Source organism: Coffea arabica, chromosome 7e (assembly GCF_036785885.1).
Source record: "Coffea arabica cultivar ET-39 chromosome 7e, Coffea Arabica ET-39 HiFi, whole genome shotgun sequence".
Taxonomy (NCBI): Eukaryota; Viridiplantae; Streptophyta; class Magnoliopsida; order Gentianales; family Rubiaceae; genus Coffea; species Coffea arabica.
Window position 1 is genome coordinate 20,308,739 of NC_092323.1, and position 8,828 is coordinate 20,317,566.

At 34.8% G+C, this 8,828-nt stretch overlaps 2 protein-coding genes across 5 annotated transcripts in view; both read right to left on the reverse strand.

The window, feature by feature from the left end:
* The window catches only part of LOC113701417 (xanthine dehydrogenase 1-like), a 29,269-nt gene extending 21,294 nt beyond the window's left edge, over positions 1-7,975 (reverse strand). For 2 of the 4 annotated variants that reach the window (XR_003450906.2, XM_027222054.2), the window contains exons 1-2: positions 7,603-7,975; positions 4,668-4,767 (exon numbers count right to left, since the gene is read on the reverse strand). Coding sequence is in view for 2 of the 4 variants with exons in the window: in XM_027222054.2 (XP_027077855.1) it covers positions 4,668-4,767; positions 7,603-7,738 (236 nt within the window). In the remaining 2 variants the exon portion in view is untranslated. Of the gene's footprint in view, positions 1-2,462; positions 2,599-4,667; positions 4,768-7,602 lie in introns of those variants that run through there. The other 2 variants (XM_027222055.2, XM_027222057.2) reach the window with 2 other exon arrangements.
* LOC140011204 (uncharacterized) lies at positions 949-3,258 on the reverse strand. Its single transcript, XM_072059896.1, has 2 exons — positions 1,428-3,258; positions 949-1,309 (listed from the first exon to the last, which is right to left on the reverse strand). The coding sequence occupies exons 1-2, from the start codon at positions 3,256-3,258 to the stop codon at positions 1,161-1,163; spliced, it is 1,980 nt and encodes a 659-aa protein (XP_071915997.1). The 3' UTR covers positions 949-1,160.
* Positions 7,976-8,828: the final 853 nt, after the last annotated feature.

Below are 8,828 nucleotides of genomic sequence, written 5' to 3' on the forward strand. Positions count from 1 at the left end.
CCTAATTTTAGTTGCTCTAGAATCATATCACTGCAAAGTATCTCACTCAACTCTTGCTCTCCTATTTACATTGTAGTGGAAATATGAGTAATCATTGGGTAAAGAGGAAGAAAATCCTATAATGTGAGAATAACCAGAATATATCGCAGACTGGTGGAGAATGCCAATCTATTTTGTACGGCCATGTTGTGGACTGCATTTACATCTGATATCAAATTGAAGTTCGACAAACGAGTGAGAAAAAAGTGTTTTTTTTTTGTTTTGTGGGGGGGGGGGGGGGGGGGGGCGCTGCTCTGATCCATGATCACAATATGTGGTTTTTTGGCAAATCCATGGAACTCGTTTTGTTGCAAACCTCAATTTCTATGAAATGAACCCAAAGAAGAAGAAAATAGTCACTTAAATGGCAAAAGACACCGAACCAAAATATAAGCTACACCCAAATAGTTATAAAGTCATTAAATCATTGTATTCCTAATTTAATGCCTTGCTTATCCTTATCTCCTAGTCAAAACTTATAGTAGAATTTCTTCTGGTGACAAGTTGGAAGTCCAAAAAGTGGAACATGAAATACATGATGTCCACTCAAGGAGGACTTGCACAAAATTGATGGAACCTGTAAAGAGGTATCTTGGGAGGAAAACATCTAGTCACAGTATCATAAGCACCCAACTAATATTTATAGGAGTACAAACCTAACGGACTGTTTACAAGAATACCCTTACTAATATATTATCTACAAGAATACTAATATTCTCCTAACACTCCCCCTCAAGTTGGAGCATATATATCATAAGCACCCAACTTGTTACAAAGGTATTTCACCCTAGAGCCCCCTAAACTCTTGGTAAACAAATCAGCCAATTGATCTGCAGACGGTACATGAGATGTCTTGATGATTCCATCAAGTAATTTCTCTCGAATGAAATGACAATCAACTTCAATATGTTTTGTCCTTTCATGAAACACTGGATTAGACGCAATATGGACAGCCGCCTGATTATCACACACTAAATTCATAGGCTGTTTATACTCAAACCCAATTTCAACTAACATGCTTTTCAACCAAACCAACTCACACACAGTGTGAGCCATAGCACGGTATTCAGATTCTGCACTTGATCTGGAGACAACTGTTTGCTTCTTACTCTTCCACGACACTAAATTACCACCAACAAACACACAATATCCTGTGGTCGATCTTCGATCTGAGGCAGAACCGGCCCAATCTGCATCACTATATCCTTCAATATCAGTGTGTCCATGATTTTGATATAGCAACCCTTTTCCAGTAGCACCCTTAAGATACCTGAGAATTCGTATAACAGCATCCCAATGACTAGTACGAGAAGTATCAAGAAATTGACTCACAACACTCACTGCAAATGAAATGTCAGGTCTCGTTACAGTGAGATAATTTAACTTACCCACAAGTTTTCGATATTGCTTAGGATCATCAAGTAATGCTCCTTGATCTCTTGCTAATTTCACATTGGGATCCATAGGAGTATCCACAGGTCGGCAACCTAACATCCCAACTTCACTCAACATATCGAGTACATATTTCCTTTGACATAAATAAATCCCATATTTAGACCGAGCTACCTCAATACCCAGAAAATACTGTAAATGACCTAAATCCTTTGTCTGAAAGTTTGCCTGCAGATTGGATTTAAGTTTCTGGATCCCCACAACATCATCACCTGTAATCACAATATCATCCACATAAACAACTAATAAAATTTTACCAGCATTAGAATGCCCATAAAATACAGAGTGGTCTACTCCACATCTCGTCAGACCGAACTCCATGACCACACTACTAAACCGGCCAAACCAAGCCCTTGGAGACTGTTTCAATCCATATAAGGATTTTTTCAAACAACAAACCAACTGCGAATTCTCCCCCTGAACAACAAATCCAGGAGGTTGTTCCATATATACCTCTTCTTCCAAATCTCCATGCAGAAATGCATTTTTCACATCCAACTGATGCAATGGCCAATTGTAAGTTGCTGCCAAAGAGATAAGAAGGCGAACCGAGGTAATCTTTGCAACAGGAGAAAATGTTTCTAAGTAGTCTACTCCATACACCTGAGTAAATCCTCGAGCTACCAGACGAGCCTTCAATCTATCAATAGAACCATTAGGCTGCACCTTTATAGTGTACACCCATTTACAACCAACAACAGGCTTACCTGAAGGACGAGGGACAAGATCCCAAGTACCATTTTTCTCCAAAGCAAGCATCTCTTCCTGCATAGCTAACCTCCAACCAGGATCATTGAGAGCATGGGTAATAGACTTAGGAATGGATACCGAATCAAGAGATGCAACAAAAGAAGAATATGACAGAGAGAGACGAGAATAAGAGACAAAATTAGAAATAGGATGAGAAGTACAATGTCTCTTACCTTTACGTAAAGCAATAGGAAGATCTGACTCACAAGAGGGCGTCATACCTGGATCTGAAGATTGAGAGTTAATTGGTGAAGTGCGTAGCATATCAGGAGCTTTCTCAACCATGGAACGACGAGAATAAACTTGAAGATTAGGATGAGATAATCGAGTGGTGGAATCTGGTGAACCCGATAACTCAGGTAATAAAGATGAAGGACCATCACCCTGTGCATTGTCCTTAGATGCAGAACGTAAGACCCGAGCATACGCCTCTGCAAAGGATGGTAATTGTTCACCTGCTAAAATTTGAGATTTGATTGGTTCAAATTCCGGCTTGAGACCAGCCAGGAATTTGAGCACAAGCATTTGTTCTCTTTGCCTCTGCATAACCTTGATATCACTTGAGAGAGGCATTACAGCATTTAATTCCTCTGAGACTCGCTTAAGATCAGCAAAGTATTCAGTTACTGTCTTGTTATCTTGTTGCAACTGAAAATACTCCAAAGAAATATCAAACATCCGTGAGAGATTACTGCAATATAATAACCGGACATAATCCCAAACTTCTTTTGTTGTCTCACAATGAGAACACATGTAAGCAATTCGTGGCTCCATAGAATTCCATATTGCTCCAAGAATTTGGGCATCCTCTTGAATCCACATTAGTTTCTTGCTATCCTCCGTAGGAGAGTCATCTGTGAGATAACGTTGCTTTCCTAAGCCTGTCAGATAAATCTTAACAGCTTTTGACCACTGTTGATAATTGGTATCATTCAACTTCCAATTTGTGATTTGAGGCATCACCATTGGCATAATATTAGTGGACGTCACAATACTTTTTGATAAACTTTCAGCCATAGCGAATAGCACTTCAAACCCAAGAAAGGGTCAAAACTCGAGACGCGTGAACAGTACGCGTGAACAGTGCCGGCGTGAACAGTGCGCCGTGAACAGTACTTTTGCTAGATGTTTAACCTAAACCCTAGGACTCTTGCTCTGATACCATGTAAAGAGGTATCTTGGGAGGAAAACATCTAGTCACAGTATCATAAGCACCCAACTAATATTTATAGGAGTACAAACCTAACGGACTGTTTACAAGAATACCCTTACTAATATATTATCTACAAGAATACTAATATTCTCCTAACAGAACCTAAGCATGAAATATTGATGATCAAATAGCACATTTTTTCCTCAGAGGGTGAAGGGGAAATCATTCATGCAACACCGTGCACCAAACCCCCAAAAGAGAAATATACCTTTCAAGACAATTTTTTTGCCAAAAACATTTTATGGGGTAAAGCACAAAGTCAAACTCTATTTGATGCTTAAAGCTTAAAATAACAATGCTAGTTGCTCATGCTTACACTGTAAAACAATAGCAGATTTTAAAATATGTCAGGTTGCTTTACAAACATCACATAGTACACTGCTAAGAATTTCAGAAATAAGGACACAACCAGTCAAGGACCACAGTCAATCACATCTAGTATACATTAATAGACACTCATGTAACACATGCATGGTAAACTTACTCATTACTGAATTTTGTGAACAAGGTTTAAACATTTATGTCTTACTATACATGAGGAGGAGGTTGTACGAAATGCATTATCCTTTTACATTTTAACAATCATAGAAAAGCTTACATGTTAACATTTCGATGGAAAAAATATATTTTGCATTACACAATCATCAATGAAAGTAACTAGCAGTATTTTATATGTAGCTACAGTTTTAGCACCTGACTTGGAAATGCCTTTGCCTACCATCATGCAGTCCACTTGAGCTTTTGTTGTTAGAGAGGAATTCATAGTCAGTACTACTTAATTATCTACAATTCCAAAATGGTAAAGTGTCTATAATTAATAGTTGAAATTAAAACTCTATTAAGAAAAATATTATCGCAAACTTGTGCCAGATTGTAATATGTAGCTGCTCACGAAATAGTTCAGATGAAAATCAAATATTTGTGCTTGAATTTTGACTTAGAAACTTAAGCTCAGTCATGTATCGAAGACGCATCTGGAGCCATCCTTTAGCGTTCATCACACATTCAAGGTGATCACAAAAAACAAGCAGAAACCTTTACATTACTTTTCTTTCCATATCTATCTCAATTTAGTACCTTAAGCGAACATCAAGCAATGAAAAGGAGAAAAACAAAGCAAGAAGAGTCTCTGGAACAATATCTACACTGTCAGCAAGTGCCTGGAGCAGGTATGTGGTCTTTTTGTGGGAGAGAGAGAGAGAGAGAGACTCACACACATTTCTTTTTGTTTTGATCAAAAAAAGAAACCATGACAGTGCATGCCCCACAACCACCTTCACCGCATCCTAGCTTGGTACCAGTCAAACCTATACCTAGATTACCATTCAGAAAGCAAGACAGATATAATAGTTAGTTATAAGAAACACCCAAAATGTTTAAGTACAGAGAAAATTTAAAGGAGATAGGGAGCTGGGAAGTCACATTGCATAAAGTCTAATAAAAACACAAAAAACCAAGCAACTTCAACCCTTGCACCCAAATCCATGTTATTGTAACTGTTTAGGAATGACCAGGTCCTATATCAAGAAATTAGAGTTTTTTTAATTACAGAAATGTTAGTATAAGTTCACGATCTGTGCATCTTAACAACCATAATGATGTCTAACAAAGAACACAAAACACCCTACCTCAGGTCTTTACCAAGTTATGAGCAGAAATACCTAAACAATGACAAAGAGAATCAAGCACGTGAAAGAATGATGGAGATAAATTTAAAAAAGCTAAATAACCTCAATGTGTCACATTTGTTAAATGTTCCTAAAATGAACTTCGTCCTCTATAAAATGTTTAAGAGTGTATAAAGAAATACAAGTAGTCAACATATCACTATATTGAGCTGACCAATATCCCAAGATCCAAAAACGTACTAATAGTCTAGTAAGGAAAGAATAATCAAATGTCCAGATACATGATAACGCATCTCGAATAGTAAGTATTCCTTGTCGATCTGAGACATTTATCATTCACAGATATGACTTGCTTTATTCCATTCCCAAGGTCTATGTATACTAGCAGAGAAGCACCCCTTTTTGGCAGGGAAAATTAGCATAAACGAGAAAGAAACTCTAAGACAAGAATACTTGCTCAGTGGTTGCCTCTCCATTAGTCAGTATATGATGTTATCTAAGCCAAAGAGAACTATAAACATTATCAACTTATTTCCATTTCCTTAATGTTCATCAGAACAGAACCCTTGGGTATATCCAGCAAGAAAATGGACATCTTCAAGCAACAAAATTACCACAGCAAAAAATAATTAAAATAACAAACACGATTGCTTAATACAACAGCCAACAATACATCTATCAACCTCTGGTGACAGCTAAACGATACAGGACTTCCTGTCATCCCAAACTGGCTAACTATATCTCATGTTACATACTCACCTTATTTAATTATCTTCGTCCTATTGTCATATCTAATCCACCTTTTTTTTTATAATTTTCTCCATTATGAACACATTTGGAATCAGAAGAAATTAGGATCTTGGACATTCATAATCCACAAAGAAACTAAAATTCAATCAGTAAGTATGAGCATAATTGAATGGCCATACTTAAACAATTTCAGAATTAAGCCACAGTATCAGACACACAAAACCATTGCTTCACCAGTGAATTCCTACTCAATCAGTCAACATAAGCAATTCTCGCAGCCATCTTATGTCAACTTGAAACTATACTTTTTGCTTGAGAAAACTTTCAAGAACTAAACTATAGTAGCAGACACACAAAACCATTGTTTCACCTGTGCCCAGCCATCTTATCGCCTACTTAAAAACTAATCTCCTTGCTTAAGAAACTTCCAGCAAGTCAAAATTTAAATTCTAAAGAATTTTTCAATTTGGGCATGGCCTCAAACCTTTTTCCCATAAGGGTTATTATCACTTTACCCCCTTAACGTTTGGTGCTACTATTAATTTCCCCCTTAACGTTATCTTTTAGTCACTTTACTCCTAAGACTAACGGTCAAACTTAACGGAGTTTGTTAATTAAAGTGAAAAAACATGTTGAACCCTTAAAATTATTATCACTTTACCCCATAAAATATAGTCTCATTATCAATTTACCCCATAGTGTTATTTTTTTAGACAATTTATCCTACCATTAAACCAACTTAGCAAGTTAAAAAATTTTAGAAGAAAATACCCTCCTCTTTGCATAATAAAAATAATAAAAAATTTAAAGTGACTCTTCTCCTTTTTAGTATCAAGAAAAAATGTCAAAGTATTAATTTTTTTCTTCTTAGCAATCTTATTAATATTGAAAAAAAATAGAAAGATGGAAGGGGGAGGGGGAGAGGGAGAGAGAGAGAGCTCAATTCTTTTTTTAAAAATTACAAATAAAAAAGAATTAAATACTTTTATTATTTTAAAATTATTTCACTTTTTTGTTTACCACCAAATTCCAATCCTAATCTCGACATCCTTAAAGTAATACGATAATGTTAGACTTTTCTTTATTTTTTTTTTTGCAAAATCTAATTTTTTGTCTCCTTCTTTCCTATCTCTTTTTCTTTTCCTAGTATTAATAAATTTGAAAAAAAGAAATTTGAGAAAATTCATTTATTTTTATGTTTTCAATCTCTTAAAGTGAAAAAAAGGAAGAATAACCATTCCAACTTTTTTATTTTTAATTATATATAAAAAATGGTAAATATATTTAAAATTTTTTGATCATACTAGTTAGATTAACGGTGATGTAAAATGTCTAGAAAATAATGTTAGAAATTAAAGTGATTATATCACTATAATCTAAACGAATAAAATGATAATAACAATGTAGTAATGCTATAAAATAAAAGGGAATTTTTGTCCAAAATTTCTTAACATGTTGAGTTGGATTACTTATGAGGATAAAGTGATTAAAAGATAACGTTAGGGGGTAAACTGATAGTAGTGATATAGTTTAAAGGGATAAAGTGATAATAACCCTTCCCATAATTACCATTATCTTACCCATGATTCAAATTACTCATCATAATCCCCTATGAATGATGGAACACAATAGCAGACAATACATATTTATTGTTGATAGAATTTAAACTTATGAGCAATTTAAACGGAAAAATAAACCAAAGAAAAAATCAACAACAACAACAACGAATCGAGCAAGGAAGATCTCCCATAAATTAGCCTTCCAAATTACCTCTGAGATACTCAAGAAGAGTCAAATGAGCCAATCCATCAGGCAAAACTCGACGGACACCATTAACATATAAGATTGCTTCCTTTGACTCCTCTACTTCCGTCCTCACCATTTCAGTGTCCTCCAAAGACCCCATTTAGTCTCCGTGCTCAAGACTCTTTTGAGTACGATCAAATTGGAAATTTTCTGCCGCTATATCTGTACTGTACTGTATCGGTCGACACAATCAGCCAGATGAGAAATTCTACAAGTCGAAGACGACGCAGACGGAGATGCCCGCACAAGAAGAAAAAAAATAGTTATTTTATTTTGGATCCAGAACTCTTTTGCAGTTCCAATTTAACCTCAGAATTATTTTAAAACATAATTGTTCGAAGGAAAATGTTATTTGCACTTTTACTATTTATTTTATTATATATTCTAATAAACGAAAACTACACATTTTTCTTTCTAAATTTTTGAATTGGGTCATGGGATGGGTAATCATTTGACCTCTTCACATTTAATTGTGGTTAGGCCATGGCTTAGTTTTAGGCTAAAACATGGCTAGAATTAGAGATTTTGGTTTAAATAAATATGTTTTGTTAGGGACGTAAAATTAGTATTTTAAATGTCAAGCGTGTAAAATTTCTTTTGATAAAATATGAGGAATGTTTGTGTAATTTTTCATTCTTTTATTACAACAAAATCCTTCAGGTGTTCTCACGATTGCTTTGCTTCCTTATTTTCATGATTACTGATTAACCAACAAAGGTAAGCAATTCTTATCTAGGATGTAGGAACTTTGTGACACATTATATTTATTTCTTACATAGGTACGTAAATGTCCGATTTGGCTAATTTTAGATCCTAATTTTTGAGTAAAAATAAAGTATGGTACTTGTACATTTTCTTTCAAGAATATTTAAGTGATTTGTACAATAGAATTTTTATACATCATTTGGGAGATGTCTTCTTGAAATTAAAATAAGAGTAATGTAACTATTACTTAATTAGTTATAAAAAAAAGTTAGAAAAAGTTCCAAGAATTAATTACTAATGGGAACGAATATTAGTAACATAGTGAGTATCTATATCCATGTGTATTGCAGGAGAGGTTTTAATGAAGGTCTCTTCGATGGCTTCTAAATCTCCCATACATTTTTTTCTAGATTTTTCATTTACTTTAATATATAAATTCAATTAAAAAGTTTGAAATAGTATGATTTACAACTAACTAGTATTGC

Coding starts and splice junctions, on each gene's coding strand:
- LOC140011204 (XM_072059896.1), bottom strand. CDS start 3,258: ATGGCTGAAAGTTTATCAAAAAGTATTGTGACGTCCACTAATATTATG. Junction 1,310..1,427: donor GCAATATCGAAAACTTGTGG/GTAAGTTAAATT, acceptor ACGAATTCTCAG/GTATCTTAAGGGTGCTACTG.